The sequence below is a fragment of the Colius striatus genome, chromosome 1, assembly GCF_028858725.1.
Source record: "Colius striatus isolate bColStr4 chromosome 1, bColStr4.1.hap1, whole genome shotgun sequence".
Taxonomy (NCBI): Eukaryota; Metazoa; Chordata; class Aves; order Coliiformes; family Coliidae; genus Colius; species Colius striatus.
Window position 1 is genome coordinate 181,346,775 of NC_084759.1, and position 21,654 is coordinate 181,368,428.

General features: G+C 49.3%; 1 protein-coding gene across 1 annotated transcript; it reads right to left on the reverse strand.

Moving 5' to 3' along the window:
* Positions 1 to 363: 363 nt before the first annotated feature.
* WNT2 (Wnt family member 2) lies at positions 364 to 17,208 on the reverse strand. The gene is made up of 5 exons (XM_061988700.1): positions 17,114 to 17,208; positions 15,618 to 15,841; positions 12,455 to 12,732; positions 9,533 to 9,797; positions 364 to 593 (listed from the first exon to the last, which is right to left on the reverse strand). The coding sequence occupies exons 1-5, from the start codon at positions 17,191 to 17,193 to the stop codon at positions 364 to 366; spliced, it is 1,077 nt and encodes a 358-aa protein (XP_061844684.1). The 5' UTR covers positions 17,194 to 17,208.
* Positions 17,209 to 21,654: the final 4,446 nt, after the last annotated feature.

Here is a 21,654-nt window from a genome sequence, read left to right on the forward strand (position 1 = left end):
CACAAGATGCTTTGGGAAATGCCTGAGGGAGCTCAGCCTGTGCAGTTAGTGGTGGCCTCTGCTGTGCCTCGCTGCGTTCCCCAAGGCAGGAAGGAGCCCGGGGCAGAGCTGCGTGTTGGGCAGAGCAGACGCGTCCCAGCAGGAGGGCATCCTTCCAGAGCTGCATCAGTTTATGCACACACAGCTCTGCAGCAACACCGGCACGCACAAATAGGGAGCAATTGTTGCAGAGTTTGTGTTAATTATCCAGCAGCTTCTGTGCCAGGAAAGACAAAGGTATAAAAGCAGGGATGCCACGGGCCGCGTGGGCCGCGCAGCACAGAAGGGCAGCAGCGGTGCTCCTCAGGCAGCCCAGCCCGCGCCTCACGTCCGGGACGTCCAGCCGGCGCTCCTCGGCGCCTTGCACGTGTGGACATCCACCACTTCCAGGCAGTCCCGGCAGCGCACGGCGCAGCACCAGTGGAACTTGCACTCGCACTTGGTCATCCTGCTGACGCGGGCGGTGTCGTAGCCCCTGCCGCAGCACATCACCTCGCAGCTGTCCATGCCGCGCGAGCTCTGGTTGCAGACCCGGCCGGCCGTCCCCAGCGACCCTGGCAGCAGCAGCAGGGCCGTGGAAGGGAAGGGCAGGGAGCGTGTGAAAAGAGGAACAGGAGACGTCATTTGCAATGTGTTTGATCCTTCGGCATTACATCACCCAACATTCAACATCGAGACAGAGAAATGCCTGTCATAAGGTACAATTGCTGTCGAGTTCTCAAATCTCTCCTAGGAAGTCAGGCCTGGAGATGAGGAGGACTAAAATGGAACCAATACCTTAAGGCTCAGCCTGATTCTGTTGGTATCACCGTGCTGTGCTTCATCTTTCCAAAGCACCTCTTTCCACCCTCCCCGAGGCAGCTGTGCAGCCCCCTCTTGCCCCCCACATCCAGTTCCCAGGGCTATGGGAAACAGGATGCCTAGGAGGAGCAGGCCTGTGGCACTCAGGAGCTCATGGGCTTCACAGGAGAGCTCAGGATGGGCAGGGGAGAGCTGGGAAAGAGGAAGCTGCCAAATCTGGTGGCTGCAGGGGACATGATGGGCAGAGTAACCCTGCTACTGGTGGCTAAATTTTGCAGAAGTGGGCACAGAAGCACCCCAAACACAACATCACTGCTGTCTCCACCCACGGCCCCCGTGGCCACCTGTGCAAGTGGCAGATGAAGAATGGCTGCTCTGTGCACATCTCTGTGTGGTAAGAACCAAAGGTTCTTCTCTTTCTTGATAGCAAGAAGCAGCAGCTACATTAGAGCCTCCTGTGGAGAAGAGGGGTAGGGAAGCATACCACACCTCTTCATGATGTCAAAGCATCTTGGAGATGCTGAAATGCCTCTGCCCATCTCTTCGTGGCACAAAATGACCGTCTAAAGCATGTTTCTGCCCAAGCAGCCAATGGACCACAACAGGACCTGCTGCTCATTTAACAAAATAACACTTATCTTAGGGTACACTTTGGGATCTACACCCCAGCTGTTGACAGGTTATTACCACCAATCTGAAAACTTCACAAATACTCATTGCTTCACCTAATTTCTTATGCATTGTTATTATAACAGTTGCAAGTATATCCATGAGATGAACATCATTCTGACATTTCCTCTAGACCTAAATAAAACTACATTCTTCTCTTATCCAGTTCTGTGCTCCTCAGCTCAAGAGAGACGGGGAACTTCTAGGGAGACTCCAACAGAAGGCTACAAAGATGATCAAGGCACTGGAACATCTCCCTTATGAGGAAAAGCCACAGGACCTTGGGCTGTCTAGCTTGGAGAAGACTGAGGAGGGACCTCACCAACACAAGTACCTAAAAAGTGGATGTCAAGAGGATAGGGTGACACTTTTTTCTGTAGTCTCCAGTGATAAGACAAGAGGTAATAGACATAAGCTGGAACACAAAAAGTTCCACTTAAACACAAGATAAAACTTCTTTTAATGGTGAGGGAGCCCTGGCACAGGCTGCCCAGGGAGGGTGTGGAGTCTCCTTCTCTGGAGGTTTTCAAAACCCACCTAGACACATTCCTGTGTGACCTGAACTAGGTGGATCTGCTTTAGCAGGGAGTTTGGACTAGATGATCTCTAGAGGTCCCTTCAAACCTCTACCATTCTATGTGATTCTGTTCCTGGCCAAAACAAGATTCTCTAAACAGTGACTGCAGTCATTAAATTATCTGGAAACACTTTACAAAGTGTATTCACAGGTGTACCTCAGGCATGAACAACTTACCTTCTGGAAGGGAAAAAAAATATACATGCACAATTTAATTCAAAGTTGCATGAGCTAGGATAGCAAACCAGTATTAGTTAACAAACCTTAAGCTGCAATTAATCTGTAATTATTTAAAGTCTGAGCTGCACAAATTCTGATGATTTTCTTTTCCGCTGTTACGGTCGCACGTGCGGCTGCTGTGGCACTGGAGCAGTTCACAACACACCAGTCCTGATTGTTCTCCTAGCGGGTGCACGCAGCCCCAGCAAGCCCTCTGCCACACAGCTCTCATCAGGGTATAGCTCTGATGACAAAAGGCCTTTCCCATATCCTGTTTTCAGTTCAGGAATCACTCTGCACTGGAAGAGACTTCCAGTGCCCCTGGTGCTCTGAGCTAAGGAGGGCTGAGGAGCAGGGAGAGTGCAGAGCTTGTGGTCCTGTCAGAAGCCTGTGGCAGAGAACAAACCAAACCTTGCTTCCCAGCCACCACAGTCTCCTCCATCCACAAGCTGTGCAAACAACCAGGACAGCTGAACATCAGAGCTGGTGCTTGTACCAGCCCACAGCAGTATCAATCGCATCCCAGGCTGTGCAAAACACAGGGGAATAACCGCCTTTATAGGCACTTGTCCTGCCCTTTCTGTTCAGACAGAAAAAAGGCACAAAGGCCAAGCTTGCGACTCGTATGACTGATGTTCTCCATCAGGAACTGGGTGTGAATTCCCACTTAGGCACCTGCAGAGGCTCCCCCTCCCCTCCCTTGCTCTGTGTGCCACCTTACCCGGCTGAGGAGGCTCAGCCCCAAGGTGCCACTGTGCCTGGGCCACCAGGCACAGCACACCTGGGACAGCCACCTCCAACACCCTTCATTTGGTGCAGATGGCAAAACGCTCTGGGTTTTGCCCTCTGCGTGTGTGTGGTTTGTGGGAGGCTGCCTGGACACTCACTGGCCTTTGCTGTGCCACTTCCATCAGCCTGGGAGCAAGTAGGGCCATACTGCCCAGCTTCCAGGGAGCAGGAAGGTCCCACGTCCTACTCACACCAGGCAGGAGCTGCCCCAGGAAGGTCTGACAACATCCCTCAGCCAAGGCACAGGTTAGTTTCACACTCCAAAGTTCTCAATCCCAGAGGTCTGGGGAAGTCACACAGCAGTGAAGGAGAATCTGAGAGGGATACTCCCACTGTTTTCAACAGGAGTTCTGCCACTGACTTCAAAATGATTTTAGCGGCTGACAGGTAGTCAGAAGCTGGTATTATCTGATACTGCCCACAATACAACATCAATGTTTACTACTCCACTAGGAGAGGAGACCAAGCTATCCACAGAAATGTGACAAAGAAGAGAAGGGGCTGGTGTAAAGGCTTAGTTCCTGAGCAAAACCAGCATTTTTTAAAAGTTCAAACAGCATCACCAGCATCTCAGTGGCTTCTCTTATGGAAACAAAATAAGCAGGAACTGTCAGCAAGCAGCCAGGCAAGTTACTGTGCTCCTTGGCAAGCACTCAGACACCCAAGGGATGAAGACAGTGAGAGACACTAAACAAAGTAAGGCAGAGTGTTGTGATCCCTGCCTGCTACCTAAGAGGCGGGAGTATGTTCCAACTTGCAAAAAGTTTTCATGCAACCTCTTTGTTTTCATTTCAAGTGTTGGAATTACTATGCCAACACACAACTCTGTACCTGCCAAAACATCCATAGCTTTTTATACTGTCAACTTTACGGTCCCTACCTCAAACCCTTTCTTCTTGGTTTGCACAGTTGTTCTCTTAAGCAAACATACGGTGAGATGATTTTTTTCCCCATTCCTAAAGCACTATAATGTATTTATTCCCTTATAACATGAGACTTTCCCTTCTGTTTCTATTGACTAAAAATCTGGCTTCAAGTGATACAGTTCATTATTTCACTTTCAAATTAAAAACCCCAACTTTGAAAGCACCAACAAGAAACCAGTTTCCACACAAGCGTCTGGGTGTGTGGGGACACATATTCACAGAAGTAGCACTAAAGCTACTGTTTAAACCAAGAAAGACTCACGTGGAACTTCACAGAGCACGCTGGTACAGTAAGGCTGGAGGGAAGAGGCAGCGCACGCCAGAGGCAGCCCTGCTTGGAGGGGCCACAAAGGGAGGGCCCTGCCCAGAGGCAGCAAAGTGCTGACAAAAACAGCTTGTCCAGATTCAGTTCGGAGCAAACACATGCCTGTTCTAACTCCCACAGTCACCAACAGCTGTCAGAGCCCCTCAGGCCCCCGAGGCCCTTGGGGCGCTGGCGCTGTGCCCTGGCCGGTGGTGCAGGAGAAAAGCCACCCTGATGGAAGCCATGGCAAGCTCCACTGCCGGCCTGCACAGTGCTGGGGCTGCACACAACATGTTTGCAATGTGTAAACTGGGAAGTATGAGCCAAGAAGTCGCACAGGGACTGTCTGTGTGTGGCTAACCTCAGTGAGAAGTTCTTGACATAGATCAAGATTGGTTTCCCTCCATGGGTTACATACCTCAAGTACTAGCACATCTTGCCCAACACCAGTACTTTGCAGGCTATACTTCACTTCCACATTTTTCTTTCACTCCAGACTTGGCCTCATTCCTCTCAAAAATGCATCAAAGGAAATAGCACAAAACTAGTCCTGTGAAGGACCCAAGGCAGATCACCCTGGGCATGTGGGACATCACCCAACATGCAGCTCCATGGGGCCACCCGTAACACCACACATACATCTCCATGGTGCTATCCACCAGGTGTGGAGTGTGTCCAGACACAGCCACAGCCTGTGAGGACACGGGAGGCAGCCACCACAGCCCTGGGACACAACCCACACCTGTGCAGGCAGAGGCAGCGGGACTATGTGGGTGTCAGGAGAAACCTACAGATGACCTGAAGCACATCGAACCATAGAATCATTTCAGTTGGAAAAGACCTATAAGATCACCAAGTCCAACCGCTAGCCTAACACTGCCGGGCCCACCACTAAACTGTTTTCCTCTGCGCCTCATCTACATGTCTTTTCAACATCTCCAGGGTCGCTGACTCCACCACACCCCCGGGCAGCCTGTGCCAGTGTTTATCAACCATCTCAGCGAAAAAGTTGTACATAGAATCATGGAATTGTTTCAGCTGGAAGAGACCTTTGAGATCATTAAGTCCAGCCTTTGTCCCAGCCCTATTAACCGCTAGACCATTGTGCAACATCCAACATCTTTTAAACACGTCCAGGGATGGTGACTCCACCACCTCCCTGGGCAGCCCATTCCAATGCCTGACAGCCCTTTCAGTAAAGAAATTCCTCCTGATATCCAGCCTGAACCTCCTCTGGCACAACTTGAGGCTGTTTCCTCTTGCTCTATTGCTTGTTACTAGGGAGAACTAAACCACTCCTGGTGCAACTTGAAGCCATCTCCTCTTGTCCTATCACTCATTACTTGGGAGGAGAGACCAACCCCCACCTTGCTACAGCCTCCTTTCAAAGAATGATAAGGTCTCCCCTCAGCCTCCTGTTCTCCAGACAAAACAACCCCAGTTCCCTCAGCCATTCCTCATCAGACTTGTGCTCCAGACCCTCCACCAGCTTTGTTGCCTGTTTCAGGACATGCTCCAGCATCTCAATGTCCTTCTTGTAGTGACGGGCCCAAAACTGAACACAGTGTATGAGATGTGGCCTCACCAGTGCCAAGTACAGGGGGACAATCACTTCCCTGGTCCTGCTGATCACATTATTTCTGATACAAGCCAGGATGCCATTGGCCTTCTTGGCCACCTGGGCACATTGCTGGCTCCTTTTCAGCTGGTTGTTGATCAATACTCCCAGGTCCCTTTCCCCTAGACAGCTTTCCAGGCACTCTGCCCCAAGCCTGTAGTGTTGCATGGGGTTGTTGTGGCCCAAGTGCAGCACCCAGCTCTTGGTCTTGTTGAACCTCATACAATTGGTCTCAGCCTGTCCAGATCTCTGAAAATCCCTCTTTCCCTCAAGCAGAACACTCCCACTCAGATTCATATCATCTGTGAACTTAGTGAGGATGCTACAGCAGCCTGAGACCTTTCATGTACACACAATATGCCTCTTCATTCCACCACCTTCAGGCAGCTGAAGCCTCATTATTACCAGAACAGTTGTGCAGTCAACATGTTGTGCTCAGTAACCCTACCCTGCTGCTTACCCATCACCTCCACCTCAGTGTCCATGCTTGGGGACATGACTTCTTTGCTCCACAGGCACCACCTCAATGCCCGTAGCTGAGCTCAGCTTGCTCTACACTCTGGTTGGGGTCTCCCTGTGGGAAGAGGCTCCACTCAAACACTGCTTAAGTTTTTTGGCTGCTCTATACCAACTAATTTTTAACACACCTGTTGTAAAATGGAGGTTTTTTCAGTAAGATATTACATGGCTTTAGTAGCCTCTGTGAACAGTAGCTGACTGTGAGGGCTCAGCTGGCGAGCTGGCTGTGCCATGCCACACTACGGCTGCTCAGGTGGTTCATCCTGATGTGGTCTCTGCTTGTTGTTCAAAACATGATAAACATGCAACAGCTTTCAGTCAATCCAGTCTGCATGGATGGACACATACCAGTCTTGTAAAACTTCAAGTGCTTACAGCAGAAGCTTATAAGCAGACAAGCAAGAAGGGTTTTTTCATAGACTCATAAAATCATCTTGGTTGGAAAAGACCTTGAAGATCACTGAGTCCAGCCACTCCCCTCACACTGCCAGGCCCACCACTAAACTAAATCATATCCCTCAGCACCTCATCTATGTATCTGTTAAATATCTCTAGTGATGGTGGCTCCACCACCTCCCTGGGCAGCCTGTTCCAATGCTTAATAACCCCCTTGGTGAAAAAGTGCTTCCTGATATCCAGTCTAAACCTCCCCTGATGCAACTTGAGCCCATTTTCTCTTGTCTTACCATTCATTACTGGAGAAAAGAGACCAACCCCCACCTTACTACAATCCCCTTGTAGAGAGCAATCATGTCTCCTCTCAGCCTCCTCTTCTCCAGGCTAAACATCCCCAGCTCCCTCAGCTGCTCTTCATGAGACTTGTTCTGCAGACTCTTCAACAGCTTTGTTACGTTTCAGAGCATTTTGGAGGTGGTTATGCATTCAGGGTAAGACAGTACATGCAACAGCAGGACTGCCACTCTCTAAAGGACTCTTCCAACCCCTACCATTCTATGATTCTATGATTCAGTTCTCTTCACAGCTTCATGATTTCTAACAGGTCCCTCCCTGGGTGCCCCAGGTGTGCTGGTATTGCTTTTGGGAGCTGAAAATTTATGACAATATATGGGAAGACCATGCAAAATGTGGCAAAAATTTTAAGTTCATGAGGAGATTTTCAAAAGCCCTCTGGGATGTCCTACCTCTGTTTCTAATTACAAGTACAAAATTGTAAGTAAAAACTATTTCAGCATCCACATGAGCAGAGTTAAGTGAACTCTGAACACTTCCAGAAATCATTCTTTGGTCCTTTTCTAACAGTTGTGAAATCTTCACGCCAGACAAGAGGCGGGCAGGTTATTATGTTCTCTTGCTATTAGTGATTTCCACTGATTATCTCTCTCCTGAAAGCAACGACTCCACTTTTCCTTCTAGAAAAAAGAAAAACACAGCACATTTTTCACTCTGTGGAGGTGATCCATATATGTACGTCATGCTCACTCTGCCTGCCACCAGAGAGAAGAGCCAGCCCTAAAAGCTCCAAAGAGAAAAGACGAGGTATGTGTTTTTTTGGATAGGCTGCTGCTGATACAACCCCTGAGCACCTTTAATTTACTGGTCCATATGCGTTAGGACACTCAAGCCACAGAGGACAAGGGCTTGGTTGTTTTACAGTTTGTGAAGCTGTCTTCTAGTCAAGTCATATTGCTTCCTAAGACATGCCCTGCATTTGCTCCCAATACTAACCACTATCCACACACACCTTTTTCTTTTTTGAAGCACAAAATTGCTTGAATTCCCCAGAGAGTGAGAGGCCGAACTGGATTCAAGGACATACTAACACGCCGTGGTTTTAGATTTAGCTGAGGCTGAGACACTCCCCGCCTGTTTCCAAACTCAGACTTCCAGAATCTCATTTCCTTTCCAGTCATTTAACAGTGCTGACACTCTGGAGCATTCAACAGGGCGAACCAAAGTTAGTAAAGAAAAAAAAGCCTGCTGCTCAGCTGCTGGAACTACGTCTCTCAAAGCCAGATCAGTTTCTGTTGTTCAGATTCTTTTGCTCCACATGAGCAGCAGGGCATCCCATATCCCATTAAAGGTTTACTGCAGCTTGCCAAAACTGTGCTATTCCAATCAGAGTTCTGGGCAGCAAAGAAACACCGCCTCACCTGCAGCTTTCTCTTGACGCGAGCCAGAGCATGTGTCAGGCTCTGCCATCTCTGGGCAGCTTGGCAGCGCCAGGCAAGTGTGTGTAACACGCTGCAGTGACAAATGCCCTCTCTCCTCCACAATAACAAGACGGACAGATGAGATTAGACTTAGTACAAAGAGATTACTAAATGACTTTTCGACATAAAAGTGGACCATGACCACTCTACTTCTGCAGGAAAGAATCACAGGTTTTACAATGGACCCTCGTTCAGAAACTTCAGGAAACAAAATTTTGAATAGAACCTAGACTGCAAAGTTAGTTTCTGCATAATGCCACAGTAAGACCATTTATTCACTTGGATTAAAGTATTGGCCTTTACAATATCAGCCACTATTCAAGGACCAATATGTGCTTGTGCAGCTAATAAGCATCACCCGCAGAAGCCATAAATAACATTTAAAATTGCCCTTGGCTACTCAACTAAACCAGAAACACTGTACAACATAAGCACACTGGATGAAGTTCTGGGTTCACTAAAGTCAATGGTACATGACTTCCACATACTGTTCTTATTTAAACGCAGTTGTTTTGCAAGGCTTATTCCAAGCACACTTGGGCTGTAAATATGCAGTGATACCAAACTCGCCAGAGCATAACTCAAACTTGTCCTAAAAGCAGGTTTTGCCTTGCAGCATCTCCAGGGCTCCACGGCATCTGGAAGAAACTGCTGAATCATATTAGGACAACTGGCTGTCATACATCTAAAGACATCGAGGAGATGTTGCTCTTGTACAGATACAGCCTTCTAGAACATTTTCCTGACTCTTTCCTGTTGGTTACATGCATGGATTTATGCATATACACACACACAAGCACACACACACACACACAAGCACACACACGCAATGACAACTTTTGACTTTCAAAGTACAAACATCTGAAATAGAACTACTGATGTGTAGCGATAGAGGCTTACCTACATCCCTGTCCCTGATACAGTAGTCTGGAGAGCTTTCAAAGTACACCAAGTCATTCTTAGTTGGCTTCTTAAATCTCTTATTAGCCACAGTGAAACCCGTGCCGTCTTGATTCATGACCACCTGAATGGCTCCATTGTATTTCTTCCACAGGTAATCTCCCGTCTTCCTGAAGTCAGCCATGGCCAGCCAACAGGTCCTTAAAGTGCACGATCCACTCACGCCGTGACACTTGCACTCCTGTTTCAAAAACCGCTTGACGGCCTGTTTGGAAAGGCAGTAGAAGGCAGGTGACTGGGGCTGCAGCCGCGGTGCCAGGCTCGCGGGGCCGCCGAGCCGCGGTCTGCAGTGACACCCACTGGCAGCCTCCGTCATCCCCGCACGGGCCACCGGCTCGGCCCCGCGGCCAACCTCCGGCGGCCGGGATCGCCCTCCCCGCTCCGGCCAGTCCTCCCGAGGTCCGTAATGCCGGGACACGGACCGGACAGAAGGGCACGGTCTGGGAAAGGGACAGAGCCACTCGGTCCCTTGGTCGGCGGAGGTACCCCCTTTCCCCTTCGTTGCGGCCAGACCATCCCCGTGCTGACCCCCTCTAGCTCGCTTTCATGAAGTTGCGCCTTGCCCTGAATATTGCCCCGGAGTTCACAGTCATTTCATATTTACATACATATCCATAAACCTCTTAACAAACACCTCAGAGTAACACCTTCACTAGCTTGTGCTGGAGACGTCACCTTTGTTGTTACTTTAATGTCTGGGTACCATGAAAGCCATTTGAGCTTCCTCTCAGTCGTTTAGGCTACCTGCATGATGTTGGAGAACCACAGATGGGTTCATATTCGATAAATAATTCATTCTTAATTCTGAAGATACGGATATTTGATCTCTAAGCATTATGCCCTGAGGGTTCACGAAACATGTACATTTTAGAGTTTGTACACAAGGAACAGCATCATGGAAGGGAGGTAAGAGGAAGGAAAGCTCCATTATGAGAAGTAAGGTAGATGTAGAGTGGGGCAGCGTTTTTTGGTCAAGTACTTCATTATAAAGCAAAAATGTGCTATAAGCCCAAATTTTCTTTCCTAAATTTTCTTTGCAACTTGAAAACAATATGACTGCCTCAAAGAGACCACTGACATTCCCACAGCCTCTGTCATTGGCAGTGGTACTGTCACAAAACTGGGATTGAAGCAGATGCTTGGTGCTATTCACCTGGGTATAAATCAGTTTACCGACTCACACGTTTAAATAAACTTGCTAGATAAGTGGAAGAAGCACATAGGAACCCAGGACTTCTTTTTTGTCTGTTTGTTTAATAGGAAAGACTGTCAACACCCCTTTTGGGAGTGAGAAAAAGCCGAGGGCACAGCTGGTTTTACCCAGATCCGAATGCCAAGCTTGTGGACAGGCTAAGATGGTGTGATCCCTGCAAAGCTAAAGCTACACCTTTGCTCTGTGGGCACAGAACAGCATCCTTTCCTATAAGGCATGTCCTAAAGCACACGGGAATGTGCTGGTATTTTTAACCCAATACATTTATTAAAGTCTTTTGGTCTTTTTCTATAGAAACCCTACCTGCTTACCAGCACTGTCTTTTTATTCAGTACATGTATTTGTTTTAAACTTCCTAAGATACTCAACTATTACAGAGAGTACTTCCCAACACAGAGCTAATTCACCCCTGTATAGTCTTTGCTTGTGTTGTAGACTGCAATCTGTTTTGGATAGTAAGATCAATACAGCCGTAGCATTGCACATGCTTGTCACTGATCTGAATAGCCTTGTCTGACTGTATCACACATTAATTACACCTGCTGGTAATCAACAGGCAGAGGAAAGTTGTTGTTGGAGAAATATTTATCAGGAAAATTACCCACTTGCAGTACAATTCATTAAAATAGGATATTTGATTCTACTAAGGGGTAGTTAATGTAAAGCAATTTTACAGCTTATGAAGGGAACTTTTTAATACAAAAAGATCAGAATATGAACAATTTACTTCCTATCAAATATAAGTTCAGGAAAACCAAAGACGAGAACCAGAAGTCTCTACAAGTCATTTCCAAAGTGCTTGGTGGAGCACTAGAAAGTATTCTTCTGTGTTATTTCAGATCTCACAGATGCAGGAAATGTCGAATATGTTTTTAATAATGAAACGGGTGTATTCCTGTTTCAGGCACTCTTCTTACTATTTATAGCCACCATCATGAAACGTGAGTGCATCTATTCCTCAGCTGTTGCACAAGCAGTGGGCAGCACACCCGGCAACCGCTCCTCCCATCCACCATCGACAAAACAGCTAAAGACTCTTTCTTTGTGTTGAAATTCAGGAATGGTGTTTTCATACAATGTGTTTAGGAAAAAACCAAAACCCAAAGCCACTGTCTTTTGGAGGGACATATAGTTTGGATTTATTTTCTTAGAAAGTGAAGTGACTGTATTTTATCTCTGCTCCTTTCAAGTCAGGGTTTACCATCTAAAATGTACAGGAACGGACAGGATGGGTTTTTCCTCCAATGCCATTTTAAATTTGCTCTTTAATAGTTAAGCATTTTGTTCAGTGTGGTCTTCAGCCTCCCTTAGGAACTTCTATACTAGCCAAAAGTAAAACTCCTCCATATATAGCAATTAAGCTGAAAACAAAACCTTCATCCAAACTGATGCTGCAATGACTTGGGCTCATGCTTAGCTTCCCACCCCCATGAGGAATCACTGAACTGACTCAGACAGGAGCAGTTTGGCAGTTGTACCCAGTCTGTCTGGAGATTTCTGCCACATTGAACCTCCAAGGGAGACAGATAGTACCTAGGGCTCCCACTCATCCCCTACTTCCTCCTAACCAGAGAGCAAGGGACAGCCATTCCCTGCCCCATGAGAGTTCACCAAGAACATCTCCAGGCATCTGTTGCAGGGACACCCACCTTCCTCCCGGCTCTGTTGTTGTGAAGGTTCATCAGCGCTCTCGCATCTTTTCCTCTCCGTTCTTTGGCATCCACAAAGGCTCTGGCGAATTTCACGCCATAGTCGATGTTATCACTGCAGCCACCCCAGTCAAAATGGCCCCTGCTGTCCTTGGCAGAGCCTTTCTTCTTTGGATCACAGGAGCAGGATTTCAGCTCCCCTTGGCTACATGCCCTGGTAATGGCAAAAACAACTCCTGCAGAGGAGATGGCATGTACAAAAGCAGACTCCCGACTACCTGAAACAAACAAACAAATGGATAATGGCCTTAAAAAATCATCGGGGTAGCTAGTTTGAGTGGCTATCCTAACTCCAGCCACTTAGCCTGGACTTTTTGTGCTGAGCAAAAGATAAAACTGGGCTGAAATCACACAAATGCATGTTCCCTGGAGCCAGAATTAGTCATGGCTTAAACTTGGACCCCTCCCTGGTAAAAGCTCATCAATACAGTGTTAGAGTTGGAAAACGTTAAACGTTTGCTCCTGATACTGATTAATACACTTTTACAGATGACTTGTTTTGTACAGACACATGAACGGGACAGCTGATATGTCATCGATTCATCATGTTTCATCAATCTGGAAAAATATATGAAGCGCTATCTCAGAGACAGGTTTAAGAAATGATTAAATAGGGACACTGGAACAACACGTACATTGCAAAACACTGCAAACAACTTCAGAAATCAGCTTTTCCTCTTGAAGCATTTGGAAGAAACTCTCTCCTGCTTAAAAGGCAGCAGGGAGAAATCTTCTGTGTTATTTTCTGAAAACAGACTATATTTAGGTTTTCTGCCTAGAACCAAGCCCGGTAACAGCAATTCACACACACAAAAAGTTCCATTAAATCAATGGCACTGCTTGTGTCATGCTCGAGGCAGGATTTGGCCTGGCAGCTGTGACTTCCACACACCAGCTGTGCGGGCACCCTTCCCTACTCTGAGTGAAGATATTTTATTATACCAAAGATGACCTGCATTTCTAGGCTGTGCCTACTCTTAAGCTATTGGGTACGTATTTCAGACGACTTGTAAGCCTTAAGTAAAATAAAGCAGGAACCCAAAGAGGGAATGTTATCTGTGATGCTATAGTTGGGTCAGCATTAAATCATATAACTTATTATTTTGTATTTCTATTCCAGTAGCATCTAGATGTGTCGAGCAAGAATGGGCCCCGGACTTCAACGTGCTATGCAAACCTTCAGCACTTGGCAGCTACAGGTTTGCAAAAGGATGGGGCAAACTCTGCCTTTCCTAAACTGCTTTCAAAGCCAGGCAGGAGACTGAAGACTTATTTCTAAGCAAATATAGCCAGAAATACCAACAATTTTAAAGCACTAATTAAAAAGGAGCACTTGGTGTTGCTGAAAGAGAAATACTTAATTTGAGTTTATTAATCAGAAATCTATTTCAAATTAGAGCACCATCAAGCCATGTTTCCCATTACAATCACTGCCTGGCGAGGCTCAGCACAGAGCTCAGAAGCCTCACACTTTAACTGTCTCCTGTGAGCTGACAGAGAAAATGGCACTTTTATCTCTCTCTTTTTTTTTTTTCTTAATGAACTAGCCTCATCAGAATTGGGCTGTGTTCTGCCAGACTTGTTTTCCTGGATGTCAGACAAACCTCATCGAAAACTTGAGCTGATGGGTGGCATTACTGGTTACTCACAGATAATTGCTGAGGGAACATGAAGCCAGTTAAAGGGAGCCAAGCCCTCTGCAGTAGTGGAGCCTGGTGCTGACGATGCTCCAGGGATGAACCCTACAGCTTGGGGCTGGTGTGCCCATTGTCTCCTGTCCTTCTCATCCTTGCTGACAATGCTCCAGGGATGAACCCCATAGCTTGGGCTGGTGTGTCCAGTGTTTCCTGTCCTCCCCATCCCCACAGCTGGGGCAATGACCCCGGGGTACTTCTCTCCTCTCCTTGCAGGCACCCTGCTGCTCACAGACTGGGGAGGCTGCCCAGGGATAGTAGCCGGGACATCCCAGGGGCATGAGGCAGTGTCAGCCCCACCAGCTTTGCTCTCAGGTGTGGCCTTTGGTGAAAAGAGTTAGTTTAGATGAATCTCAGCACGTTTGACACTTGAATAAGGGACATTCTGGTACAGTAAGAGATTTGTCATTTGAGTCAAAAGGACCATATAAACTGTCCAAAGACTCACAAGGGGCCTCAGTCCAACAAGACCCTGTGTCATCCACCCGGACAGGGTGGGCTGTGCTGGAAAGCCAACGGCCCCGCTGCTGCAATCTGGCTCCTCAGTTTCTCTGTAGCTCTTCATTTGTGCCTTTGACTCCATTATGCACCCCACCTGGAGAAGCTGGGAACTGCAGTGCCAGCCTCTAACACACCATCTCCCCCTTTCTCAACCGCGCTCACGCGTCTCAGCTCCAACCAGCTTTTGAAGCAAAGCGGCACTCCCCGATACGGCACGTGCGCTCGGCCGGCCGCGAGACGTGGGGTCACCCCGCATGTCCCCTGCCCTGCCTCCCGAGGTGCAAAGCCGAGCTGCCTCCTCGCTAGGAGCTGGGGTCACCCCGCATGTCCCCTGCCCTGCCTCCCGAGGTGTAAAGCCGAGCTGCTCCCTCGCTAGGAGCTGGGGTCACCCCGCATGTCCCCTGCCCTGCCTCCCGAGGTGCAAAGCCGAGCTGCCTCCTCGCTAGGAGCTGGGGTCACCCCGCATGCCCCCTGCCCTGCCTCCCGAGGTGCAAAGCCGAGCTGCCTCCTCGCTAGGAGCTGGGGTCACCCCGCATGTCCCCTGCCCTGCCTCCCGAGGTGCAAAGCCGAGCTGCTCCCTCGCTAGGAGCTGGGGTCACCCCGCATGTCCCCTGCCCTGCCTCCCGAGGTGCAAAGCCGAGCTGCTCCCTCGCTAGGAGCTGGGGTCACCCCGCATGCCCCCTGCCCTGCCTCCCGAGGTGCAAAGCCGAGCTGCTCCCTCGCTAGGAGCTGGGGTCACCCCGCATGTCCCCTGCCCTGCCTCCCGAGGTGCAAAGCCGAGCTGCTCCCCGGCGCCGACAGCCCGAGCGTGGTCCCCCGGAACGCCCCGCCCCCGCCCCCGGTCCCGAACGCGGCGGGACGGCGCCTCCCGCGCCCCGCCCGGCCCGGCCCTACGCCGTGGGACTCACTGCGCAGGAGGACGCGTCCGAGCAGGCGCTGCCCGCGCTCCAGGGCGTTGCAGTCCCAGCGGTGCCGGCGGAACTGGTGCTGGCACTCGGCCGTCCAGGCGGCCACGCCGCGGCCGATGGAGAGCATGGCCTCGGGGTATCGCCGGCAGAGCTGCCGCTGCCGGCTCACCAGGCCCGGCACGTTGTCGCACATCACCCGCGACGAGCCCACGGCCCCCATGTACCTGCGGGAAGGAAGGGGCAGTGCGGCGGCGGGGCTACCGGCTGCCGAGGAAGGCGCGGGACTCTGCCCCCGGCAGCGGGCTCTGCCTTTTCGGTGGAAATCATTTAGAATTAGTGGCCGAGGCTGTAGTTTGTAATGAGGTGAAGCATGTAGGAGAATCACAAACCCGCTATTACGGCTCCGTGCCGTACTTTGAACCCACCCCAACCTTGACAAAAAATTAAATTACATCATCAGCTGTCTCCAGATGGTCTCTATTAGTCCTGAAATGTTTCGAAAGGTACCTTTTATAAACCCCAAACTACTCTAGGTGTCTTCTGAAGGGATCAAAAAGAGGAAAATGTGCTTTTCTTGTATTTTCATTATTATATACGATCATAAAGTCGTTAGAGCCGTAACTCCCCAAAAAATATTCTGTATTGAAGTGGCAGTTAAAAGACAGAATGACAAAAAGCCATCGCAATAAATAACGTTTAGACGGCTATGGACACAGATAGTCGTTCCACTGAAATACGCTCTGTCTGATAAATCAAGCTTTGATCCCGCGGCAGCCACTGTCAAGGTTAAATGTGTTCCCCAGGTTTATAAGAAGCGGTTTAACTCCTCCTGCACGCCGAGACTTTTCAGTCCGGGCTTGGTTGGGGTCTCCGCCTGGAGGGGCGGCTTTGTGTTCTCATTCTAACCCGTTAGACGGCCCTGCGTTGCAGCCACCTCCCTCAGACACCCCGCACCGGGACCAAACGTCATTCTAGGTCGGGTCCCGCAGGGCTCCCGACCCTCCGCGCCTGCAGTTTGCAGTTCAGCGAGGAGAAACTCAGCCGGAGGGAGGGGCTGGGGCGGGCGAGGAAGAAGGGGTGAAAAAGAACAATAATTTAATCATACAAAAACTACGGCTGCTGCAGCCAATTCCCCGCGGCGCCGGGGCGCGCAGGGCGGGCTCAGCACCTCGGGCCTCTGCCCGGCCGCCCCCTGCCCCGCCGGGCGCTGCCCCCGCAGCCCTCAGCCCCGCTGAAAGCCACGCTCAGCTGCCCTGCGCTGCCGCCGAGCAGGCGGCCGGGGAGCAGCGCCGGGGCGTGGAAGGAGATGGCGAGCCCGTCTAACCCCGCTTGCTTTAAGGCCGGGCTTTTTGGAGCCGAGCAGCTGGCAGCAGCGAGCGCCGCTTGTACGAGCCTGAGAGGGAGAGTCTTCCCACCCTGCCTTTCCTTAATTCAGAATTAATCCGACCCCACCTTCCCCAAGAGCAAATAAAAATTCCAGGAATTGCGCAGCTTACCACCATGAGGAGGTGACCGGGGGGGTCGCCCAGACCAAGACGAGGGCAAGAGACCACCAGGTCCCAGAGAGAAAGTTCATGTTAGAAACGCTTCGGTCCACATCAGGTCAGTCGCGGGGGGCAGAAGAAATCCCATGGAGAAACGGTGACCAGCGGGAGCAGACGCACCTTCAGCGTTTCTTTTTTCCCCGTGGGTCAGGGGCTCCGGCCTCCCCACGCGCGGCCGTGGGGTTTATTGATCCCCTCCCGGGGCGCGGAGGGTGCCGGTCGGGTCACCGCTCCCGATGCCCCTCGCTTCGCCCCCCACCAGCTCCTTCAGGACACGGAGCTCAGCGCCGCTCCCATCTCTCATCTTTGCCCCGACCCTGCTGTTCCCTGCAGTCAGAGCCGATCTGAGGGGCTGGTGTGGGCTGCTCACAGACTGGGTGGGTTCCGCTACGCTGGGGCTTTTTTTTCCTCTGAAAGTCTGATGGATGAAATGATGTCAAGAGACGCAGGGGGAAGAGGAGGAGGAGGTAACACCTCTGATTAGGCAAGGGATCCCGAGGAGCTAGTTGCTTTCCAACAGCCCTCCAAACAGACGCTCGGCTCCACCGCGCCGGCGGATCCTACGCGCCCTGCGACGGAGCCATCCGCCCCGGCCCCGGCCCCGCGGGGGGAACGGCCGCCGCACCCCCGCAGCCCCCGCGGCGCTGCGCCGGGCCGGGCCGGGCCGGAGTGATGCCTCCGGCCTTGGGCAGAAGTTCAACAACACGGAATTCACCAACTTTTTTTTCAGTCACCTCCGTGAGGCACACTCGGGATAACAACAGATCCTCCCACCCGTGAGCAGCCGGTAACGCGGCAGAGATGCTCCAGTTCCCAGCCAACCCTCGCTGCCTGCAGCAAAGCCAGATGCTAAAGGTCACTAAGTAACTTAGGGACTGCATCGTTCTCGTTCCTAAAAGATACCTTCGGGTGTCAGCTCCAGGTAAAAATCATGGAAAAGCGAGCTAGGGAGCACCCCTGGAGCTCAGTTCTTCGGGCCATGCTTGTGGGTGGAGAAGACATGTCTTTCAGGCTGTCACTCAGTGTGGTTTCTTGCAATCACAGGCACGCACGCAGAGGCAAGCAATGTGTCAGAAAGAAAATGCAAAAGGCAGAATTGTATCAACCTTCGAGGTGCAAACATTCACCCACTTACCAATTTACCTTAAAAAAAAAAAAAGACCCTGAAAACCCAAACATTCCCACAGAAACCACCCTCACCCCCCCACCAATATCAGAAAAGCTTTTGGCTAGAGAGACTTCAGGTTGAGGGCAGCTGAGGCTTGGAGCACACTGCTGCTTCTCCAGCAGTCCTTCTTGCCCAGACACAACGCCAGTTGCAGTTACCAGCTCCAGCAGGTCTTAAAACCAACAAATGAGCATTCAATCTCTCTTGGATAAAGCAGTGCCAGTGGGAAGGAACACACAGCAATTTTCAGCCCGCTGGCCAGCTTCAGTTTCTGTTGGCAAGGCAGCAAATGAAAAACATCAGGGAGAGGACAGCAAACTCCAACAGTATTTTAGACCCCTCTGACCACAGGCTCCCGCGGAGGAGGGGGAGTGACCAGTGGCTTTAGTGGGCACTTGACACCCAGCCACCACAGGGACCTCCTCTGGTCCAACCCCTTGCTTGGAGCAGGGCCAGCCAGCAGGTTGCTCAGGCATGTGTCCAGTTTTGAACAACTCTGAGGGCAGAAACACTAGAGCCTCTCTGGCCAACCTGCTCCAGTGCCTGACCTGGGATGAGTTTTCTTCTCCTTACATTTAAATGGATTTTCCTGCTTTTCAGTTTGTGCCCACTGCCTCTTGGCCTGCCTCTGGGCACTATGGAGAAGATCCTGGCTCCAGCCTAATTCCTCCCCAGCCCTTCTTCATGTCTTTTCACTGGACTTGCTCCAGTATGCCCATGTCCCATTCCCCCCAAACTGCAGGTGATGGGATGCTCTTCCCAATGCAGCTCAGAGAGGCTGTTGGCCTCCCTGCAAGAGCAGACTGGACTTAAAAAGCTGTACTTCAGCAAGTACTACACAGTTTCTGATCCAGCCAAGAACTGGTGCCACGTGTGATACAGGGGAAAGCAGAGTAGCCAGGGGCACCGAGAGCCTGATTCTTTCAATACCTACCTCATGAAACTGAGCTGAGGTTTTCCAATACAATAGTAAAAATAATGCAATTAAACTTGTATTTCTACATTCAAATAAATCCTGTTTTCTGAAAAGCTGGTTCATGAGAGAAGAATATTAGTTAAAAAACTTCAAACCCAAACCCTGAATTAAAAGGCACCTTCCCATATATATCATGGACAGAAGAGCATAAAAGGACTGAACATCCTTCTCAGAGGGATCCTTGTAAATCCCACTTGCAGGGCTATAGCTCTGTAGTACGTGAAACTACACCACTTGAATAAAGAGAAAAACTAGATGTAATTTAACAGTCATTAAAGCTGTTAAAGATGCATTGTTCGTTTCATGCCAGTAATACCCCATTTCATACCTCACCACATACCACTTCTGGTCTGCAAAAGTTACCCTGTTGCCCTGTTACCTGGAAGTTTTTATTTCTAGAATAAGGAAACATAATTTTCCAAGTACTTCCCTTATGCCTCCAGAAAAGAGAAATCACAGAACTCTTTGAATGCAGAAACCTGCAGTTATGGTAACAGCTGGACCTTCAAGTCTGGTTAGAAAGATGAGCTCCTCTATGAATGCCCAAACAGACAGCAGAGGAGCAGGCAGTCAATGCAGACAGGCTCTGCATCCCTCAGTCACACCTTGGTGGCATGGGTAAGGTGGGTTTATCCCATTCACTCTCAAAGAGACTCGCCTAGCAAGGCTGAAGACTCATCACGTAAGACCCAAGGCAACACAAGGGCTTTATTCGGGAAAGGTGATCTGTAACTTTTGCAGAACTGCTGGAAAAGGCAAATGCAAGCAAACACCTACTCACACTTAAGAGCAAGTTACAACTTTGGGGAACACTTGAAAAGGTTCAAAGAAAGCAAGAGGAAAAAGAGTTAACGTGAAACTTAAAGAGCAGGCAAACCTTAAAGCACAGGAAGAGAGCCACAACACGCAGAACCTGCAGTTTGTCTTGGACTGGCCAAATCAGAAACAAAGATTCTTTAGGTTCTCTCAGATCTCTCAGCAATCACCAAAGGCCCTGATTTTACATAAGAGTCAAAAGATTCAGAAAAGGCCACTGCATGAATATTCACTGGCATGGAGAGAAGTTAGGTATCCAATGGTATTGCAAGTAGGAACCTCGCTGCATCTTTAAGCAATCAGGGATCTGCAGGATTTGGCCCCAGGTCCAATCCACTCAATCCTCCCACATCTCAATTTGCACTACTGTGAAAGGGGAATACCTCAGAGGGCTGTGCAGCTTACCTCCTTAATGAATGCAAAGCTCTTCAGCATTCTCCTCCAATCCCCTCATAGATGTGCAAATCATTGTATTCTTACTCTTCTGGGATAATGACTTCAATTAGATGACTTACAGAAGGAGGCCTCTAGGCAGGACCATTTTCATCTGAAGGCTCCCTTACCGGGTGAGAATTTCGGCAGCACAGTTCAGGGGCCAGATGTTGAAGGAACCTCTTTGCTTCCTGCCCTACCACAACCATAGTGTGATAACTTCTCAAACAGAGAATTTGAAAGAGGCACTGTAAAAACATGAAAGTGAAAAAAGCACCTTGAAATCCATTAGTTAAGCTCAAATTTGGAATACAAAGAGGAAAGTACATTTTTATGGTATGGCACGTTACAGTAATCTTTATGTGGCTCTGAACATATCCTACTCACACAATACAGTTCACAACCAATCAGTTAATGAGACAGCTTCTGATGGTTACTCCAAAACCCAGTGGTTTAAGCCACTCTGAATACTACTCTTGAACAGTGCACAACGACACGGATGCTGCTGGCAGAAAGCCTATGTTTTGCCCCAATGCTGTTCACGTCTGTGTTTGCAGTCATGGCTAAAAGCATCTGAAACAGGTGATCTGTAAGATACCTTAACAGGACAAGCTTCTCTCAAATGTGTTTCAGAGGTCAGCTCCAGACCTTCAGATCTTTGAGTCGTTTCTGCAAAGAGTATTTTATTGTAGCTCTCCCACTACAAAAAATTTAAGCAGCAACTATGATGCCTTATTTTTTCCTCTTGTAAGTGTCTTATACTGATGTCATCATTCACATTGTTATTAGTTAAATACTGACAACACTTTTCTGGAGCAGGTTTCCTATTCAACTGCAAGACCTCGCAGGTTAGCTTAAAAGACCTCTGTATGTGGGAGGACTCCACGTAAGTGGATATTTCTTCAAATTCATGGGAATAAAATAATTAAAATGTTTATTGCCTCAAATGGCAGGAAACGAGGCTTCTGAAGGGGAAGCTAAGTTCAGGGTCCTTTGAAGTGGCTCCATTAATGCAAATTCCTATTGAAGTGGAGAAGTGAGGAACAGTGAGGCTAAGTAACAGAACTGTTTCATGGGCAGTACCACAGAAATCTTCCTGGT

Coding starts and splice junctions, on each gene's coding strand:
- WNT2 (XM_061988700.1), bottom strand. CDS start 17,193: ATGAACTTTCTCTCTGGGACCTGGTGGTCTCTTGCCCTCGTCTTGGTC. Junction 15,842..17,113: donor CCGGTCACCTCCTCATGGTG/GTAAGCTGCGCA, acceptor TCCTTCCCGCAG/GTACATGGGGGCCGTGGGCT. Junction 9,798..12,454: donor ACAACAGAGCCGGGAGGAAG/GTGGGTGTCCCT, acceptor CTTTCCAAACAG/GCCGTCAAGCGGTTTTTGAA.